Source organism: Notolabrus celidotus, chromosome 12, assembly GCF_009762535.1.
Source record: "Notolabrus celidotus isolate fNotCel1 chromosome 12, fNotCel1.pri, whole genome shotgun sequence".
NCBI lineage: Eukaryota > Metazoa > Chordata > Actinopteri > Labriformes > Labridae > Notolabrus > Notolabrus celidotus.
The window spans coordinates 16739931-16761681 of record NC_048283.1 but is presented as its reverse complement, the minus strand read 5'-3'; the positions used below and the strand labels follow the sequence as shown (position 1 = coordinate 16761681).

General features: G+C 39.0%; 1 protein-coding gene across 2 annotated transcripts; it reads right to left on the bottom strand.

Moving 5' to 3' along the window:
* Positions 1–320: 320 nt before the first annotated feature.
* abcb4 (ATP-binding cassette, sub-family B (MDR/TAP), member 4) lies at positions 321–18254 on the bottom strand. Of its 2 annotated transcripts, none has more exons than XM_034697434.1 (28): positions 18076–18254; positions 17903–17973; positions 17667–17745; positions 16698–16860; positions 16560–16605; positions 16283–16474; positions 15665–15836; positions 15456–15580; positions 14406–14577; positions 14183–14296; positions 12914–13024; positions 12699–12824; positions 11712–11915; positions 11451–11621; positions 9520–9681; positions 9217–9405; positions 8708–8854; positions 8523–8627; positions 8194–8271; positions 7765–7848; positions 7434–7637; positions 7091–7191; positions 6841–6981; positions 5213–5369; positions 4923–5120; positions 3358–3564; positions 2805–2951; positions 321–1387 (listed from the first exon to the last, which is right to left on the bottom strand). In XM_034697434.1, exons 2-28 carry the CDS (start codon positions 17962–17964, stop codon positions 1181–1183), a joined length of 3864 nt encoding a protein of 1287 aa, XP_034553325.1. In that variant the 5' UTR covers positions 17965–17973; positions 18076–18254; the 3' UTR covers positions 321–1180. The 2 variants fall into 2 exon arrangements, with proteins under 2 accessions (XP_034553325.1, XP_034553324.1); XM_034697433.1 differs by having other exon boundaries at positions 18134–18254.
* Between the last annotated feature and the right edge of the window lie 3497 nt (positions 18255–21751).

The following is a 21751-nucleotide window of genomic DNA, read 5'->3' as shown; positions in this document are numbered from 1 at the left end:
ACACACACACACACACACACACACACACACACACACACACACACACACACACACACACACACACACACACACACCATGTAATTTGCATTTAAAGCCTTAAACCATTCTGTAATCTGCTTGTGGTTGTGGATACTTTTGAACAACAAACTGAGACTAATATTACAGCTCTTGCTTAAATGTCCATCAAAGAAACAGACACACATTTTGCAAGAGATCATAATGTCAAATGTGAGTTTTGAAAATCTGGTGAAATCTTTTTGTTTTTGCAGATTTGTCCTATAATAAATACAATGTTAAAACAATGTTTTGGCTGAAAAAACTTGATATAAAACTTTTTAATAGTTAAATATAAGCATACAACAATATTTTCCATATCAGTTAGTCATTCTGTGCATTTGTTGAAACAAAACAGTGATTAAAGCCAACGTGTGTGACACAAAGTATAACCTGCACGGCTCTGTGAATACAAGATTATTTCAGGGTTGAGTTTTTCCAGGCACTTTTGAAACATTATTTACTGTAGACAAAACAAACTACATTATAACAATCAATAAATTATCAGACAATCTGCAAAAATACGTAGAAAGAAAAACACAATTTCTATGTGTTGTTGATCCCATTGTCAGAGGTCACATAGTTTTAATATATAATCAATCCAGTGTATTGTTGGCTCAAATCTCTTATACTTGGCATTATTTTGCGCTTAATAATCAACAGTTAAGGCTGTTGGCATTGAAAAGCTCCAGAGAGAAGAGAACTGGCCATAAATAAGTCCCAGTGTAAGAGGCACAAACTTGAATGAATCCTTTCAAATAAAGAAAGTCAACAAAAAATTGACATGCAACATTATTTTCTTTCAGTGTTTGTTTTGACTTGAGGAAAACACTAGATTTACTCAAAAATGTAAGCGTCCCAGTGTTGATTACACCTGTGCTGTCATCAGTATGAAATGCCCTTAAACACATATACAGTTGCACAGAACTTAGACTGCATTTGTCTGATCATAACCAGACTATGGGACCCAGTAGGCAGTAGCTACAAGAATGTCACTGAGTCTTAAAGGCCACTGTTTAGTCTGATTATCATTGTCTTGAAGCAGGAAGTTGGTGATGATATATGGCATGAGTGTTGAATCCATTCCTCTGTAGATCAAGAAAACTTTGCTCCGTGCATCTCTCTTTTATTCCCTCCCGTGGCCCATCTGTGTGGTGACCAGCATGTGATAGACTCCCTTCTTGGCCAGCAGCTGTTGATGCGTCCCCTGCTCGACCACCACTCCTGCCTGGAAGACGGCAATGCGGTCTGCGTTCTGGATGGTTGACAGACGATGGGCAACAACGATACATGTCCTGCCCCTCCTAGCCTGGTCTAATGCCTCCTGCACCACCTGGAAAGAAGACAATAAACCTCAAATTAACTTAAAAAATAAAGTCAGTTATGACAAAGTGGAGATTTTCAATTTATTATAATTTATAGTTTTTTGTTTGTAACTGGTCCCTAATGATGGTTTTAACACTGGTTTTACATACTCTAGTAGTCCTTTAGTCACATGACGTATTTGAGTGTTTATGTATTTCACCATGTGTTACTGGGCAGTTTTCCTATGTCTATGTGTTTTAAGATTAAACATGGCTGAAAAAAAAATAGAATTAAAGAAAAAAGAGCTCAAAATATTTTAGAAAATAAAATTAAGTTTAATTTGATTATTGATGTCCACCCATTCCACACAGCTACTAATTTACAATGATTACAGGGTACACCCTGAGCATTACCTCACACTCTGTTTTCAATAGCAATGATTTCATTGTGTTAGTATGACCAATGAAGTATCTGCTGTTTTCTTTATTTTAACACCCATATTGTATTGCTCCATCTTTTTATGCTTTGTTGTTCTTTTATTATTTAATCCTCCTGTTATGTTGCGGGTCAAATTGACCCTTTTTAAAGTCTATTTTAGGGAATATATGCCTTCCAAACCAGCTAAATGCAGCATAAAACTCTGGGCAGCATGTGGTAGAAGAGGTGTCTCCTGTTAATTTATCAACATCACTTCATAAAAAAATAAAAAAATAAAAATGTAAAATAAAATAAACAAAAGTCTATGTCATGTAAAACTATTGTATTTATATTTAGGGCTTTCCAATGTACATTAAAAAAAGTTTTAACGTGACTTTTAATGAAAAAGGAGTGAGTTATCCTCATTGAACCATGATCTGTGAAAATTAAAGAACACCAATGGACTAAATCTTGATTTAAATGGATTGTAATGGAGTAAAAAGTTAGATTCAAACAAATGTGTATTGGGATTATTTTTGGGTTCTGACACTTTTGGATAATTGAATATGCTCCGGGTCAAATTGACCCAGGAACATTATTGCTGTTCCAGAGATACGATCATAACAGGAGGGTTAAGTATGTCTATATGTATTTAGATCATATATTTTGTAATCAGTGTTGTTTAGTTACGATGGGAGAACAGCAAAGGAGGAATCTGGCCTCATAATGTTTTTCCTCTCTTCAGTAATCTCATAAAAGATCCAATAACACTGTAAATATTGACCTAAATACCTCTGTAAATCAGGATCACTCCTCAGTTGTCCTTGCTGGTGGAAGAAATTCCTGTCTAAGTTTCTTCTGGCACTGACCAAATCATAATTTTCCTCATCTACATTTTCTGATTTAAAAAATAATTGTGGTTATGTTTGTATTCCTGCCGTTTGACTTACGTGTTCAACTACATTGTTTAGTTATACATATCAAGTTCTCCCTTGAGTTGCTCAGACAAGAACAAGACAAACACCCACCTTTTCACTTTCTGTGTCGAGGGCGGATGTTGCCTCGTCCAGGAGCAACAGTTTGGGGTTGCGAAGGATGGCTCGGGCTATAGCAATACGCTGTTTCTGTCCGCCTGAGAGCTGCGTTCCCTTATCACCTGCCTGAGTGTTATACTTCTGCTCACACAAAGAGAAAGAGAGGGAAGGGGGTACATGATATTGTTATAATGCCAAAATAATCATGGATGAATCCAGTTACACATAAGTTTAACTGTACTTTCTACCAAAAATGGTCTTTTGGTTTATTAATTCAAGGAAAGATCTAACACCGCTCAAGGTGAAATGGATTTAATATTACAAGAGAAATCTCCATGACTCTGCAGTGTTAATAAGTGTAAGGTGACTTGTGTAATCCCTGGCAGTGAGACTTGGATAACTGCCTCATGTTCTACGGATAACTCACCTACTTAAAATTAACAATTAAAATGTTAAAACTAGGGATACTCTGATATCACTGATTCAAACTTCTTCTATTTCTTCTAACCCAAACATGGCTGACACTTTATGACAACACAGCAGTTACCAGTGGCAGCTGTTCGATGAAGGTGTGAATGTTGGCCGCTTTAGCAGCTGCCTCTATCTCATCCATGGATGGCGTGCGGCTGTTGTCTCCATAAGCAATGTTTTCAGCCAAGGTGCAGTCGAACAGCACGGGCTCCTGGGATACGATGCCTATCTGGGATCTCAACCAGTGGATGTTCAGATTTCTTAGATTCTTGTCGTCCATCACCTGACGGAGTGAAAGGTAGCAGAAATGAATGCAGAGGGAGAAACAGGGGGAGATGTCCTACAAATGCAATACGGAGTGCCCTTAGCCTGGACCAGCAGGTGAATAGTTTGGTATGTTCTTCTTTTTATCACTTAAGAAATATCACCAAACTCAGACCTTTTGTGTCCACAGCTGAGCTGGAAATGATTAGACATGCTTTTGTGTCATCTCGCTTGGATTATTGTAATTCTCTCTTGACATGTCTTAGCAATGCATAACTGAACCGCTTATAAGTGGTCCAAAATGCTGCTGCTAAACTGTTGACCAAATCATCTAGGAGATCTCATGTTACACCGATCCTCATTTCTTTGCACTGGCTTCCAGTTAAATGTAGGATCCAGTTTAAAATTCTCATTGTGGTGTACAGAGCACTCAGTGGTCAGGCTCCAGTCTACATTAGGGAGCTGCTGAAGCCTTATATCTCCAGCAGGACTCTGAGGTCCTCTGATCAGGGTTTACTGGTTATGATCGTACCAGGTTAAAAAATTAAGGGGACTCTGCTTTCCAGGTTGTTGGTCCTTAACTCTGGAACAGTCTCCCTCTGGAAAGGAGAACTGTGGAAACTGTTAACAGGTTCAAAAAGCAGTTGAAGACCTATCTGTCTAGACTTGCCTTTGTTTAATCTGTCTGTTTTTATGTCATGTTTTTGTATGTATTTGCAATCGCTGTTTTGCCTTTTAATGTTAGGGTTAATTGTTGTTGTTGTAAAGCACCTTGTGACCTCTGTTCTTGAGAGGTGCTCTATAAATAAATCTTACTTACTTACTAAAAGATTATCTTGTCACGCCATATAATATGATCTGCCCAAAACAGGCCAACATGACATAATTGTCTCATAAAAGAGACCAGTGTAAAATAAATGCAGCAAGAGAGCCATGGAATAGCAGAGTCAGTTGATAACTATGGGTGTTTGTTGATTCAAGCTAGATATTTTGGTCAGAAATTGTCTGGTGAATCATTGATAATATCGTAATATTCATTACACCCACTTTAGCAATGAACCAAATCACGTTCAGAGATGAATGACCTTGTGATAGCATGAAAGGCCAGGAGATATCAATAAGTATATTCCTTTCCTCCCTCAAAGGACAGTCAGCAACTACATGAATCCCATCAAGATAACATGCAATAGTCAGTGCAGTAAAGATAAACAACACATGTTGAACAGACCTCTTTCTGTCTCCAGGTCCCTGTCGTGTCAGTTCAGTGCAGTAAAACTGATTAGAAATACACTGCCTAGCTATCCATTAGCTAACTGACAGTAGGTTAAAAGGCACAGTTTATTACTCAAAGTGTTGGCTATGTTTTAGTCTCCTCACCACTCTCCCCTCTCTGGGGTCGTAGAACCTCTCTAGCAGCTGGATGGTGGTGCTTTTTCCACAGCCGCTGCTCCCTACCAAGGCCAGCGTCTCTCCCTTTTTCACCCTCAGGTTCAGCCCTTGCAGGATTTGTAGATCAGGGCGTGACGGATAGTTAAACTTGACATAGTCAAAGCGCACATTTCCATCAAAGTTGTCCTGGAGAGATGAGAAATAAGAAGATAATGTTGGCATGTGTACAAAAAGCTGTGATATTGTGCTTTGTGTGGGGAGCTTTGTGTGTTAAGTACCGGTTTCTCTCCCTCCTCTGACAAATTGTCGATGGCGGGCTCTCTGTTTATCAGGAGCATGAGGTGGGCAGCTGAGAGTTTAGCCTTAGCGTAGTTTGGAGCAAAGGAGTTAGCCTCTCCGACAGCCATGGCACCAAACAGGAGAGCAGAAATCACACTAGAGGGGGAAGGTTAAATGAATGTTAATTTTAGCTTCCATCAAGAGTCCATGGAGAATCAACAGGGATAGATAAGATAACAAGAACCGATAACCTTACATTTCCTGTGTATATTTTAAACTACATGCAGATGTTTTTGCTTTGAAAAAACAAGTCAGTGTTTTTGTAGCCACATTAGTAAATGCTTTTAGTCTGACCCGTGTACTTCTTTATTAGTTCTTTTGAAACGAAAAACTTAAAAAAAGCTTTGCAGGATATATTACTTGCGAATTGATAACTTTGGTATTCCATTTACTTCTCCACTGCTGCCTCATCAGATCAACATTTTCTAAAGAAAGTACTCAACCAATGACACGTCTATTATCCTTTGTAGTATTAGTGAAGAAGAAAACATTAGCATGCTCCCACACTGACCTTAGACTGCTACCATTATAACCATGTCTTAACATCAGAAAATTAGCTTTACACTGTATGTTAGCATGCTAGTTCACTCCAGATATTTTGATGTAGATCATATTAACAACATTTCCTTTAAAGGTCAAGTGTGTCCACATGGGAATATTTGGCGACATGTAGTGGTCCTCCATTTATTAAGTTTTTACTATCACAGAATTTCATCAACAACCACTCTCTTCTTCTTTGTCTTCTTTGTCTTTTAACCAGTGCATTTTCAGTGGCCACTAGCGCAACACAAAAACATGTATGGCCTGTAGCAGTATGTCTGTTCTGTGCTTCTATAGAAAGATGGCAGTGAAAGATTGCAGCCTTCATGGAAGGGGACCTGCTCCGAAATACATATAAATCATTCTAAGTTAACAAATACAAAATTATTTTTGTATATTGTACTGTAATTCAATTCTACTTCCGAATATTAGATTTTATATTCCATCTCCACCTGTTCAGGTAAATGCCACCAAATACACACACTGTACCTTTAACTACATTTCCTTTCATTTAGCACAACACAGAATATCTTTAGAGACTTTGGAATGCTATGTGGTATGAAAATTAATATCTAAGGAGTTTCGATGCATGTGTCAGGGGGGTCATGAGTTAATAAATCTGTTTTACAGTTCTGTGTTGCTTCAGGCTCTCTTGGTGCAATGAACTTTGGACTTCTCCTTCCTTTCGTGTAACATGTAGAACAATCATAAGAGGTGACTGCTCTTCCCAACATTGACACATTGAGTTATGTTACGACCTGAGTCACGTGTATGAATCTATTGTACCACCATGATACAGGTGTCTTATGTGGCCATGTGCTCTGGGTTTAGAGCTTGGAGCCCTTCCCCCTCTTCAAGCCAGGGTAATGATTAAAAGCCATATAAACAGCCTCTCTCTGCAGCAGGAGGCTTTGGTTTGATGTCTCTGACTGTGACTGAAACAGCAAGACAGTATTTCCATTGCAACCTAAAACTCCTAGTAGTTAATACCCCATTAAGAGAAAATAAATACAGACTGTTTACTCACAGGAATACCCCCTCAACATCCATCCTTCCCTCCTTGATGAGCCAGGCTCCAAAGCGGAAACAGCCCGCATAGGTAAAGTAGATCATGGCCTGGGAGAAGGAGTAGGTGATACCGTACACATGGGCTTTTTTCTGGGCCGCCCTGCAAAGAAGGAGGGAAAAAAAGGTGATATCAGAAAGAGAGAGCACAACTCTTACAAAGCACTTAATTCATTTTAATCAATTAAGTTAGTAGATAACATTTCACGTACTTGTATGGCACTACAAGGTTTTCCTCATACAAAGACTCAAACTTGGTTTCTCTGGTAAGAGAGGCAACAGTGCGAATATTCTCAATGGCCTCCGTAGCAATCTTTGGAGACAAAGAATACATAAATAAATAAACATTACATCTGCTTCATCCCAGGGACCTTCTTCAAAAATGATGAATGTTTAAATTAATTTATTCATTTATACTCCTATTTTTTTTTACAGAAGGTGTACATTGATAGAAATGTCTGTAAACATTTCATTTTTTGCTGTAGTCCTTGGACAACACTTCAAATAGCTTGACTAAAGAGATTTACTTTAGCACACCCCACATCAAATTCTCACCTTTCCAGCCTTTTCTAACTCTTTCTTGTCATCAGCAGCGTGCCCAGCGAGCAGCTGCATCTCCACAGCTCCAGCCGTCGCTATAATTGGTACCACAGCCAGGATGAGTAGAGTCAACTCCCAGCCGTAAACAAAGGAGATGATAATACCAGTGCCCATGTTGGCAAAGTTCTGTGTCACTGTGGCCAGACGTGCTCCTGTAGCCTAGGATACAGAAAGGTTGAAACAAAAGCAGACCACACAATCATTATTTCATTAGAGTTCTTTGTGTTGCTCTGTAGCATATAGCTACTTTGGTGTGCATTTGTAGTGACTGCACTTTGAGACTTACCCCTTGTACTTGGGCAGCATCTGTCGCCAATCTTGTTGTGAGCGCTCCAACACTATTTTTTGGGTCATCATACCAGCCAAGGTCCTACAAGAAAACAGGGATAAAAATACTACTTTGGTCATAAAATCAAAATAGATATCATATATTCATTTGGAAGAAAAAATTATACACAGCAGTAATCAGAAATATGTGAACATCTTTAGCTGGAGTAACCAAATTTTCAAATTCCAACAATAAGCAGTGGACCTCCTGGAAACTTTACTTCTCTTAAACATGAACCATTAGTTGCTAAATGATAGACAATATAGTGAAAGGTTATGACATTTTGCTTGGTTATTATCTTTTGGAAAGGAACACTGAAATATTCTGTCTTCCATATTGAATCATGGGTACGCCTGTCATATAAGTGATTTGCTTTGTTACACTCACCTGTCTCATCATGGACGTAAACGCTTTGAGTCTCAGTTTCTGGGTCAGAATCTCTCCAGATTTACCAAAACAGTAACCCTGTTCCAAGTAAACAGATATGAGCAACTGTTAGATTCAATATCCATGACCTTCAATAAAAACTGTCACATCATCTGCTTTATCCAACTGCAACAGCAAGATATGGACAAAGCAGATGATGTGTGTCAAACTTTCTGATTTCTGTAAGAATACAAGTGTATTTCTTGAAATGTGGAACTGTTTCTTTAGAGTGAAATTGAATATTAATGTTGGTTAATATTATTGTGTGTGTGTTGAGTGTTCATGTATACCTGTAGAAACATGGTGACAAAAGATATGGCTCCAATAGCAACAAACATCAGGGAGAAGAATTCAGATCTTTGCCTGATGACCTCTTGATCTGGCTCAGCAAACACCTGAGAGGAGAGAATAAACTCCTCATTTCTGCAATTTATACAAAAAAATTAAATCTCCATCTTTTCTGAAAGTAACCTACAGTGATGATCTTGGAGAAAACGATAGCAAACGCTGGCTGCAGAGCTCCGTTGATGATGGCAGAGAAGGTTCCCACCAGAATGTACGGCCACTCAGGGAGGTTGAGACGCATTACTCTAGAGAACGGCACGGGTGGAGCATTTTCATCCTGCAGAAAAAGCGGTACAGAGGTCAATTAAAACTCATTTTATTCTGCATTTAAACTGATCTCATTTTAAACTGCTGACATAAGATAAAATACGTAGCTACAGTGTGCAATGGAAAGAGTTAACTTTAAGATTTGATGTTAACCAGGGACCATTGCCATCCTCAGTCAGAGTAGACACACTATTTGGTGTTAATTTGGCAGATTTGTTATATACAATAATGAATCATCAGCATATAGAGATACCTCAGACTAAATCTTTTTATTTAGCCTTTATATAGCAAAGAAAAAACTAACCCAACCTTTATTCAATCTTGTTTGAATCATAGAGATGATAGTTGGTGAGACGTTTTAGCACAACTTACGTCTATTTGGTAGTCAGTCTTGAACTTTTCCATCTCTTCTTTATCCCCCTCTGAGTGGGCGAAGGAGGAGCCCCTCGTCGACTTCCTCCTCAGCAGAGAGGTCTGTGATACAGACTTCACTAATGGGCTCTTCTCATCCCCAGACAGATGACCCTCTGACTCTAGCCCATCCTCCTCTTTCTGAAAGGTCTACAGCAGGGAAAGGCAGGACACCTCATTAAATAACAATGACCGTACACTCTAAAATAACAAGTGCTCCTTCAGTTTCAGTGTGTCAGGTTTTACGATGGCTGTGTTCTTTACCTGCATGGTGACCAGTGTATGGTAGACTCCCTTTGTTTCCATCAGCTCACTGTGAGTCCCCAGCTCCACAATTTCACCTTTCTGGAAACCAGCGATGACGTCCGCATTTCTAATGGTCGAGAGGCGATGTGCCACAACAATGGTGGTGCGACCCAGTCGGACCTGCAAAAAATGACGTATCAAGAAGGACCTTAAGAGGCTGTTCTTAGGCATTATGGTGCTTTTAGCCAAGAGCTAACATCTGCTTTTGAAAATGCTAGCAATGACAAGGCTAAAATGTATTCATTGTTATGTAGTGCTTACCCTTGTCACTATCCTAATTAAGCCATTCAGCATGCTAAGGTTACCCACATAGCAGGGTTGAGGGGAATGCCATTTAATCATAAATACCTTGGAATCCTAACTAAAGCACTAGTGTATGATTAAGCAAAAATATATTTTCTGGCAGTGCTAGTAAAAAGCCTATAGGCCACAAAAGTCAAACTTACAGTATAAAACCAAAACCGCCTTCTTTCACCTGAAAAACATCGCCCGACTCCGCCCACTACTCTCCTTCCCTGCAGCTGAAACCCTGATCCATTCATTCATCACCTCCAGAATCGACTACTGTAACAGCATCTTATATGGCTCATCATCCAAAGTCCTCAATAAGCTCCAGTACATCCAGAACTCAGCTGCCCGTCTACTCACTAACTCCCGTTCCCGTGATCACATCACCCCTGCCCAACCCTCTCCAAAACCTCCACTGGCTTCCTGTCCCCCAACGTGTTCACTTCTGTCCTCCTCCTGACCTACAAAGCCCTCCATCACCTGGCCCCCTCCTATCTCACTGACCTGCTTCACCCTCACAACCCCTCCCATGGTGCTCTCTGCTCCTCCAATGAAAACCTCCTGTAGGACCAAGCACCGAACCTGGGGCAACAGGGCTTACTCCATTGCTGCCCCCGCCCTCTGGAACTCTCTCACCAAACACATACGCACCTCCACTGACCTACAAACTTTCAAATCCCAGCTCAAGACACACCTCTTCAGAACTGCTTTTAACTGTTAATGTGTTTATAATCACTGTGTTTCTATTTTGTTTCTTTTATTGTTTCTTTTAATGTGTGTTACTTGTGAAGTGTCTGAGTTTTTTGAAAAGCGCTATATAAATAAAATGTGTTATTATTATTTATTATTATATCCCCAAATTCTCCTAAATTCATCTCTCCTCTAGGCAGTCTGGAGAGCTCTGCTTTATTTGCAAAACTGAAATGACCCTGGTCAAATAAGTATTTTTCTGCTCTTTACAAACACAAAAGATGCGCTTATAGTTATAAATAATGAATGCACCTTGTATGATCCTTGTTGAACAATCAAATGTCGGTCCATTTACTCATATGGAATGAGAGTCTGCCGATACCTTAATATAATTTATTTAATCTATATGTTTTGGGGAATAATTACAGGCTAACTTGTTAGGCTTCAATTAAGTCAGGTGGTTTTTGCTCTCTAGAGCCAAAAAGGCAATAGCATGAGGGAACCTACTGGCTTGGAGCACCATCTTGGAATGCATTTACCAGCTTTTATTAACACAACCATGGTCAAGGTCATTTGCTAAAATCAGGAGAGGTAATCTGCTGATGGTGCTATTGGACAAGTCAGGGTATCATCAAATCAAGTTGATTTTAATCACGGTGGACTGAAAGTATGACAGCCAATATAAAAAACAACTGTTTGAAAGTCGTTGAGAAATTTCAGTCTGGACCAGAATTGTGGATAGATGGGCAGAGACCAATACCATCCATAGAGCTAGACCATCAACATTGTTCAATTAGCTAGTTTAACAAAGCATTTGCATTCATCTTGAGTGTATTTTAGCGACATTTCATTGGCACAGCCGCACAATGTCTGCATCCGTGTTATCAGGTGAAAAAAATGTGTGTTATTACCTTGTCGAGTGCATTTTGCACAATTTTTTCACTCTCAGCATCAAGAGCAGATGTGGCTTCATCCAGCAGAAGAATTTTGGGGTTTCGGACAAGAGCCCGAGCGATTGCAATCCGCTGCTTCTGTCCTCCACTCATCTGAGTCCCTCTGTCTCCAACCAGTGTCTCAAACTTCTGCTCAACAACAAGAGTGTCAATATTAGCAAGCGCTGGACAGAGTTCTTGGCAAGCACAGGCGACAGGGAGTAACAACTACAAACTTACATCTGGAAGGGACATGATGAAGTCATAGGCATTAGCCTCCTTGGCAGCTTGCACGATCTCTGCCTGCGTCACATCAAGTCGTCCGTATCTGATGTTCTCAGAGATGCTGGTGGCAAAGAGGATGGGTTCCTGACTCACCACCCCAATCATCTCTCTCAGGTGGCGGATGTTAAGAGAACGGATGTCATGACCATCAATTGACACCTAAAAAAGAGACGGCCAAACAGGCACAGTACTTTTAAACACAGTGAATGTTATGTAAATGTTAACACAGCCAAGTTAAATAGATAAGGACATTGTTACAACTCTCCACTGGTTAAGTAGCATCCTATCAACAACAGGTAGCTGTTTATTTTCATTCAAACAAGCAAGATATTATGTTTATAATTGACCTTTATGGGAGCTGTTAGGTGTTTATGCTATCTATATTTGGACAAACTTAAGACACAAGCTCTTACAAATTTAACAAAACACAAAGAATAAACACCTTACAAACTCCACTGATTGTTTCAGATCCAAGCCTTTTACAAAGAGGGCCCTATGCCATCAAATGAGTAGAGATTTGAAATTTCCATTTTTATAATTAGCCTCAAACTATGTTAATGGAAGCAAAACACTACAAATATGAATTTATAATGTGAAGATATCTAGAAATGAGTGGGCCTGTGTAGCCTGCTCCTCAACTCTAGCTAGCAGCCCCTAGGCTACATTAGCAGCTGTTGGCTGTAAAAGACCTAAATATCTGACTAAGGGTGCTGCAGTCTAGTTGCATTGTGGGTAAAATTGGTGCCAGATTTTGAAAGGGACTCCCTTTGACTCACCGTCTGAGTGTCAATGACATTCAGACGGTGTTTGGAAGAAGTTAGTGCTTACTTGGAGAAGTGTTTTTAGGTCCTGAAGTGACCGAAATGCTCAACAATAGCAGAGTGGATAAAAACACAGATTGAATTCATCTTTTGCATGTAGTAGGTCATAAATATAACTTACAGATCCTTCCTGAGGATCGTAGAACCTCTGCAGCAGCTGGATTGTGGTGCTTTTACCACAACCGCTGCTGCCCACCAAGGCAATGGTCTGTCCACTTCTCACATTCAGAGACATGTTTTTTAATACCTAAAAATAAAACTAATGTCAGTATGAAAATACAAATGTAAATAACAATGTGCTTCGACTAGTTTTGCAGTTTCTTTAAAGGAGCATACTTTGACATCTGGCCTTGACGGATAAGTGAAGTTGATGTCCTTGAAAACTATGTCTCCCTTGATGTAGTCAGGCTTAAATCCATCCTTTGAAAAGCTGTCGATAGCCGGATTCTGTAGAGACAGAAGTGAACAATATTGAAACTTCAAAAAACTCAGCCTCCTTCTAGTTTGTAGCTTGTCCACAGTTGGACAGAAAACCTGATTCTTATCATAACCTCAAACAGACAATGAGAGGAATGCCGTTAGCCCTCCAGGTTCGGGTGAGCGTATGTAACAAGACTAATGTTTATTTCCACAACCCCCCTGTGTGTTCTCACTGCTTCTCTTGGTGCGGTTAAACACACACACACTCTGTCTCTTTTGTTTTGCTGCTGACAGAAGTAGAGCTCTGTGGAGATTAGATATTTCTTTAATGTCCTTCCTTGACGTCACCTCTGTTTACTTCAGAAAAGTGCATCTGTTAAACAACTTTTTGGCTGAGATTTCACAAAGGTACAGGAAAAATAATTAGTAATAGATTAGGGAATATATTTCCTTTAGTCCAAATGAGAATTAGGAGCTGTGGGCTTCAATGGAACAGTTTCCTGGAGGTTGGAGTCACAATGAGGCACTAATCAGCCCTGAGAGGTAATTCCCTGCTCTTTCAGTTTTGCTTTGGGCTGTTTTTTATGCTAATTTTCCATTCAGGTGCAAACAGATGTACTACTGAATCAATAGTTTCTAAGAATGAAGCATCCTGTATCTTTTTTCATGAGCTAATTTGAGTGTGTAAATGTAGCGACTAACAGTCTCACTGTACACTTGACGCAGGCAGAAGTCATCCAGAAATCACTAGGGACAAGAACCTGACTTGTACGATCCTACAACTGGTTCAGTAAACTGGTTATGCTGCATGCTTCTGAGGCTATATGAACTATTTTACATAACGATGGAAATACATGTGTGATGGTCGTGCAGTATTTGCAAGACTGACACTTCTTTTACCTCAAAGTAAATTCCTGATAAGTTCCCAAAAAAGGGAGAGTCCCAGCTGTGTAAGACCAAACAAATGACCCTGAGTCTTCATTCAATCAGCAGGAGCTCCAATTAGAGCAAAATCCAACATCTCATTACTGACTCCAAATTGTCGGCTTCCTCAAAGCAGCCTCCCAGAGGTCCAGAGCACAGAGGTGCATGTGAAGTAATATAAACTGACAGCTGGCCAGCAGGATATGAACACTTAAAAAGGTATTTTACAGAGTAGAGTCAAAAATATGAAGTCTTCCTTACGTGATCAATAATGCTGTATACTTTGTATGCTGCTCCTCGGGCGCTGGCAAAGGTCTGAATGTTTGGTGAAGTCTGCCCAACAGTGAACGCTCCAATAAGCACAACAAAGAACACCTAAAACAAGGACATGTCAATGTAAGCTGCACCGGCATGTTTAAATATGGCTTTCTTGTGCTTACAGGAATAATAATAATAGGAAGTTGTTTTTTCAGAGTTTACTCACGGTGAGCACAGTACCGATGGTGTACTCCTTATTCAAGACGAGTGTGCTGCCGTACCAGAAGGCCAGAGCGTAGGACAGGTAGATCATCAGGAAGGTAAAGCCCATGGCGATGTTGGAGGAAAGTGCCTTCTTTATTCCCATGATCTTAGCGTCCTCTAGGTTCTTGTTGTATCTGTGGTACATCACACACACACAAACACACACACACAGCAAAGTAGGGGTTAAATATAAATCAGATTGCAGCGACAACAAGGCCCAATAGCTCTGACAAATGCCCCCCTTGAGTAGAAAACACTAATTCAATTCTACAGGGTTTTATAGGTTTTATCCATTTACAGCCATTTCCTTGGACCCGATTGAGTTACAGACCTTCATTTTATGTGCCCTGAACACATGTTCGGATTTATTGAAGAGAAATTAACCATGTATGTTCTCATAACTGTACATTCTTAAGTATATCCTTATTTAGTATGTATCTATTTCTCAATAGTTTCTGCTTTGCTTTTTATCTACCTTATTTTTTTAAAGCTACCGTGACACAAACTTTTGGTTTATGTAGATTTTTGCGCCCCTGTGTTTAAAACAGTACCCCTTTTCTCTTTGCTGAATTTGTCCTGTGAATCTATAAGTAGTTTAAAAAAAACAATGCAAAAAAAAATCTCCATCTTTTAATAGTCAAATCCATCACTCAGAGATTTTTCATGTAGAAAGCGTAAAATGACGTGCCATACATGCAATCGCTTTGTCTGACACCCCTAAGCGTCAGTTTTTTTGATCTAGTTTGTTTTTGTAGCTCATAATGATGCATCTGTTTGAAACTTAACTTAACTAGCATAAACTCATCACAAGGGCTGTAAGGCAAAATGTTTTTGTATATATTGTGTATTTTTCAGATGTTGAAATTAGTTCCTCTCAAGTTGAATTTGTAATATTTTCACATTAGGGAATAGATGTAATTTCATCCAGTTGATTTGGATAATAAATTACATCCCATAGAACAGATTTTTTCTGCATATTCTACAGTACACATGTATTTCACACCTTACTCACCTCTTGATCTCTCTGCTCTGACCACTGAAGGCAAACACTGTCCTGACCGCAGAGAGCACCTCTTCTGCCACAGCTCCAGCTTTGGCATATGCACTCTGCTCTTTACTAGTGAAAGATGCCAGCACCTGTTCAGACAAGATAAAGGGCATAATGTTACTGAGGGCTGTGTCAACATGACGACTGTGATTAAAACAAGGAGAGACTCTTACCTTACTGAAAAGAGCAGCCGATATACCCAGCGCAGGGCTAACAGCCAGGATGACGAGGGTGAGTTGCCATCCTTTGGTGAAGCCGATGATGAAGGAGGCAATGAAGGTGGTGTAGGCCTGGATCAACATCCCCGCCTTGTCGCCAATACCCTCATGGATCTTATAGACATCACTGAAATCATGCGAGTATAAGCAACACTTTTATATTTGTGTAGATGAAGGTTTTTCTTCTTTATGTTAGAAGTGTGAGATATCCAGCAAAAAAGCTCAAATGTGCATTAGATTATGGATTACTCAATCAGTCAGAAATTAGGCAGCAATAATTATTTTAATCAATGAATTACAAGTCATTTTAAATAGAAAAAATATCCTCTGACTTTGGACTATTAAAGGGACAAAAAGCTTTTTAAATACGTCAACTTGGGTTCTGGGAAGTTGTGATTAGTATAACTTTAAAAAATGATAACCAAATTTGAACATTAAAATTGAAATGAAATATCAGCGCCACCAGGCTGATTTAGGTGACACTGTGAATTGTCATTACTATCTACACCTGGCTTCAATCTTTAATTAAAAACATGAAATATTAAATTAGCGTGCAAGTCCTTTGTCACCCACTCTGTCAGACGTGTGTTGAGCTCTCCGATCTCGTTGATATCGAACCAGCTGATTTCCTGCCTCATGATACTGTGGAAAAACAACTGGCGGATACGTTTGACCTGCCGCCCAGCTGCCAGGGTCCAGAAGCAGACCTGTATGTAGGCTGCCACAAACACCACTGCCCCCATGATGGAGTAATAGATGGCATACCTGCAAGAGTCAAAGCACAGTGATGAATATGACAAAAAAAATGCATTTGATTTGCTCTGTTTGTAATGCTCAGAGATAGACTTACTCTGTCATATCCTTCTCCAAGGTGCTGTTTAGATGGTTGGTTATATCTGAAGACACAGTGATAGAAGACATTGTTGAAAGGCTTGATTATTTATTCTTAATTATCAATCTGTGGTCATGCCTGTAACTAATAACTCACTTGGTAAAGTGTTGTTCATTTGGGACACCATGGAGTCCTTCACAAAGCTGTCTGTCATGTCCCCAAACACAATACACATGACAGGAAGAATCACTCCGTTCACCATGGCCATCACTGTCCCGAAAAAGATCAGTACAAGATCCCCACCTTTTGCAAACCTGAACTACAGTCACGAAAAGAAGAGGGAGAGAGAGAGAGAGAGAGAGAGAGAGAGAGAGAGAAGGGGGGGGGGTTGAGAATGTCTCCAAACGAATGGCAAAATCAGCATCTCTTTGTTGAAAAAGCTTCTGATGATGATTTACTGGGTAGAAGAATTTCAAATTGTCGGATCAGAACTGGGGATTACTTTAAACTTTGAGGAGCTATTATATTTACACAGCAGGGGTCTGGTTAAGTCCACCCAAACAACGGGAGGATGTGCTGCACTCCCATCCTCCCACCCTGCTTCCCCTCTTGCTGCAAACACGCAAAAGTGCTCACACACACACATAAGCAAATACACACACCTACGCAGAAACTTTTATGGTGTTAAGACCACGCAACTTCTTCACTTCTCATAGAATTAGTCTTTATATCAGTCTTTACCTTTGAACCACCGGTTGATCAATAAAAATAAAACTTTAAGGAAATCAGATTTTCCCTTCTTTTGTCTTTTGACTCTCTCTCTCTCTCTCTCTCTCTCTCTCTCTCTCTCTCTCTCACTCTCACTCTTTCTCTCTCTCTCTCTTTCTCTCTCTCTCTCTCTCTCTCTCTCTCTCTCCCTCTCCCTCTCTCTTCCTCTCTCTCTCTCTCTGACACACACACTAAAACATTACATCACATATTTGCTTTTTAGAGTTACAACTCTGGTAGAGAGATAGTAGGAATATAAATACTGCATATTAAAAAAGAAGGGTATATTTCCTGATTCAATGCCTCATTTGCACTTATTTTGTTAAGACAGATATCACACTGTGATGTGTGGCTCACCAGATCGATGGGGCCGACTGTGGGCGTCTTAGGCTCCTTTTCTTTCTTCTTCTTCTTTCCATCCTTGTCATTGTTCTTGCTGTTAATTGATCAAATGTTTGATGTCAAATATCAAGTCTGATAACACAGTTTACTTTTCCAAGAGAAAAACTTAGACTACCTTTTAATAATTATTTCATTTTTTTAACATTTCAAATAAACTTAGACAGAAGAGAGTGAATTTGAAGTGTGTTTACCCTAAATCTCCATTTTGTTCTTGTGCTGCGGACAGCATCTGCATCTCGTCCTTCGCATCCATGTCTGGGTCCTACCAGAGGAAGAACCGGTCAGTCTAAACAATTTATACAATCCACCTTGAAATAGCAGCCCAGGATTCAAAGCTCTCTCTGTGGTTAACTAAAAACCTGACCTGTAGCTTTCTGACACAGGCGGTGGGAACAAACAGTTAAAAAGGAAAGAAATGTAACCTGGATAGATCCACTGTTTCCCCGCCGGTGTAGGACCAGTCCTCCCTCCAATCTATTTTTCACTGAGGTGGTGATCACACACACGCCTGAACCAAAGGCTGTCGCTCACCCTCCTCCTCCTCCCCCTCACGCCCCCCCCCCCCCCCCCCCCCCCCTCACGCCCCCCCTCACGTGGCTTTATAGCAGCTGTGCACTACTGTAGGGAAAGCCCACTTCCGCTCTTAAAAACATACATTGCTGAACTGAATCCTATGTAATTCGGACAGGCTTATATTATAATAACTATTCATATTTGTCTTCTTGTTTTTCATCAGGATAGTCTTCTGATAATGACCGCTGTGCGAGACTTCACAGGAAATAATTGATCTCACTCTGTCAACAGTGAAGCACCAGCCAGCAGGGGCGTGGCTGAGCATTCAGGGCAGGAATGTCTGTTGCCCTGTCATTTAGCCCAGGGGCAATAATAAATGTGTTTGGTTTGGGCCTTGTGATACAGAAAAACAAAGTATGAGTAATTTTGGAGTCAAAAAAAAATTACTGAATCACTAAAATTTGAATGGTCCCAATGTGCAATACAGCCATTTCCTTCTGGTGTTACATTTGGAAGCTCAAATACTATTTGACCCTGTGGAGGTGGTGGCTGACAGGAGAATTGTGGCCGAGCTGCCGTCTCTGATGATCATTTCTTTTCTATATATATTCTTGTTGAAATTCTTGTACTGTACACCTTTTTGTTTGCTGCTGTAACTCCATGAATTTCCCCGTTGTGGGACGAATAAAGGAGTATCTCATCTTATCTTGTCTTATCTTATCTTATCTTATTTTAAGGTTTCACTGCTCTGCTACAGACTTGCAAATTAGGATAATCTGACAAATTGTCATAATTTTTCTGCTTTTCTTTAGAACTACTGAAAAAAGGTGATTGATTGTGAAAATCTGAAGGGACATCAGACGATATTACAAGTTTAACAGCATAAGTTAAAACTGACAAACAATCACTTAGTCTATGCCTAACATTAATATTCAACCAGTTCTTTAGCTAGCACTGACACTTGATGGTGTCACAAGAAAGGATGGAAAATGCATTAATTCCTGGTCAATGATGATGAATAGCTATGGTTGGAAATGAATTAGATGAGAGCTAACGTTAGCTTTTGTATGAATCTGAATCTATGAATCTGAACCTTTTTAACTAATTAATTAGCACACTTGCTTGCACTGTGATAGATCTATGGCCTATAAAGAAATCGTTTATTTTAAGTGGTGATTTGAGCCCAATGAGACCTTTCACAAATTCTAGGCTTATTTGTAGACATTTCCCTTGAGCTCACAGGCTCTTATTTCCTGTTGATTGTGTAAATATTGTTTCTGATGTCAGGTTTGACACGTTACCTCATTGTATTGTGCCTTTGCTTGAGGTAAAAGTCTTAGAAGTAGTTAGTGTTGCCTGTTCTGATCAAGGAAATTGCATCTCCAGTCTTATTATTTTCGATTTTTAAACCTAATCATCTTCATAGTCATAGTTCAGGGACTGTGACAACAGTTCTGACTTTGCTCTTTTGAAGGAGAATCAACCAATATCATAAGAGAAGTAGCTCTTATGTGAAAAGTATTTGAGTGAATGGAGCTTATAATGAGATAATTTCCATTCACTTATACTTTTCCTCTGTACATATTAAGCTTCGTTGGTATTTACATTTTACAAGCTATATTAAAGTGTGCCTATGTCCATGATTCAGTCAGTACCTTATTTATAAGTATTGTTATTTAGGATTATCACTGGTTTCGCTCATATCCATTTAAAATGTGTTTTTTTTAATAATCTGATAAAACAATAAAATAAAGTGGGGTGGGCTTTCTGTTTAAACTCAAGAAAGTAAGTGAGAAGAAATATATATATTTAAAAAATCCAGTTACTCTGTCTCATAGAAACAAGCCAGAAAAGAGAGATGAAATGTGGATCATTTAAAAACAAGTAACATCCACAATATAGCCTCCTGCTGAACTCTGACACCCCACGAGTCATTATATTGTAGTATAAAGACAGACTTTAACCTGTGCCGTCATCTGAGTCATTGTTTGTTCACTATCATTTAACATGTCTGTAAAAGTAGTTTTAAAAAAAAAAAGTGAGCGATATCTAAGATTATCATGAGGATAAGGCTACAACACATAACTTCAGAACCACAGGAAGTCCTTGTATTGCAGATGATATGCTCTACTTTGGTGTTCAGTCCAACAGTCACTCTTACTCCAAGTTAAAGAAAAGCAGAAGAGAGTCACGTTTCTTATCACTGTCATAGATAATTCAGGCCTTAAGATTTACAAGTATGTCATGTGTTTCCTTCATAGACCTTTTTTTTGTTAACAATGTCACAATCTTCACAGAAAGTATCACTCCTGTGGTTTTTCATTGGTTTGTTTCATATTTCCTACCCCACATAATCTGACTGCACAGAGGTGAAGAGGTTCTGAAACTAAAACCACACACGCAATAAAAAAAAAACCTATGATAAGTAGATGCTGCTTCTTTAACACAACAGATAAATATAACTTTGTTTCAAAACATGACTGGTAGTCAGAAGAAAACACTTAAAAATGATTGATTGGATGGTCAAAACATACAGGGACTATTCATGTCTACACAAACTTATCAATAATTAAATGGTAAATGGTTAATGGACTTACTTATATAACGCTTTTCTAGTCTTCCTGACCACTCAAATCACTTTTACACTACTCATCCATTGACATAAGTATACGTCATAATATCATGTGATGGAAAAAGGTACTGGAGTAAGTATAAAGGTCACACTCTTTTAGCAAGTGGTCTCTTGACCCTCCCATGAGAATCTTTCAGAGTCAAACACTTCTCTTCTTGCATTGTTGTTCATTCCTGCCTTTCAGCTCAACTCAACTCAACTTTATTTATATAGCACCTTTCATACATAAAAACATGCAGCCCAAAGTGCTTCACAGAATAACAGAGACAGAAAACAACAGCAATGGTAAAATTATAAAAGGCATGATTATAAATAAAATACTTAAAAATAAAATAAAATAAATACAGTAAAATTAATAAAATAAGTAATAGTGGAAAGAAAAGTTAAAAATAAGGTAGCGTTAACAAGATCAGGTGAATACAAGAAATAAATAGATAAATAGATAACCAAATAAGATAAATATATGCTAAAGCAATAATTCAAATAGTAATTTAAATAATAATAGAAATAATAAAAATAATAATGCAGTCCAGGGCTAAAAATAAACTACTCCAAATTTAAAGCTAGATTAAAAAGGTAAGTCTTAAGTTTAAGTTTAGCTGGAGGCGTTACTGTATCATTGAGTCATGTTGTTTGTCAAAGTAGAAGTGCTTGACTACTGTCATGTTTTATTGAAGAGGGGTAGTCCTCTGCGCCTTCGGCTGTGCTCAAAATTTTAAATATGTTTCAAGACTCTCCAATATTTTTTAGTATTTATAATATTTATCTGCAATTTAATCTTTTGGACAAAAAAAAATCAAGACACAAAATCAAGGACACTATATGATCCGTAACACCTCATAATAATGCCATAGCTGAAAAGAAACAAAACACACATTAAACTAAATAAATATAC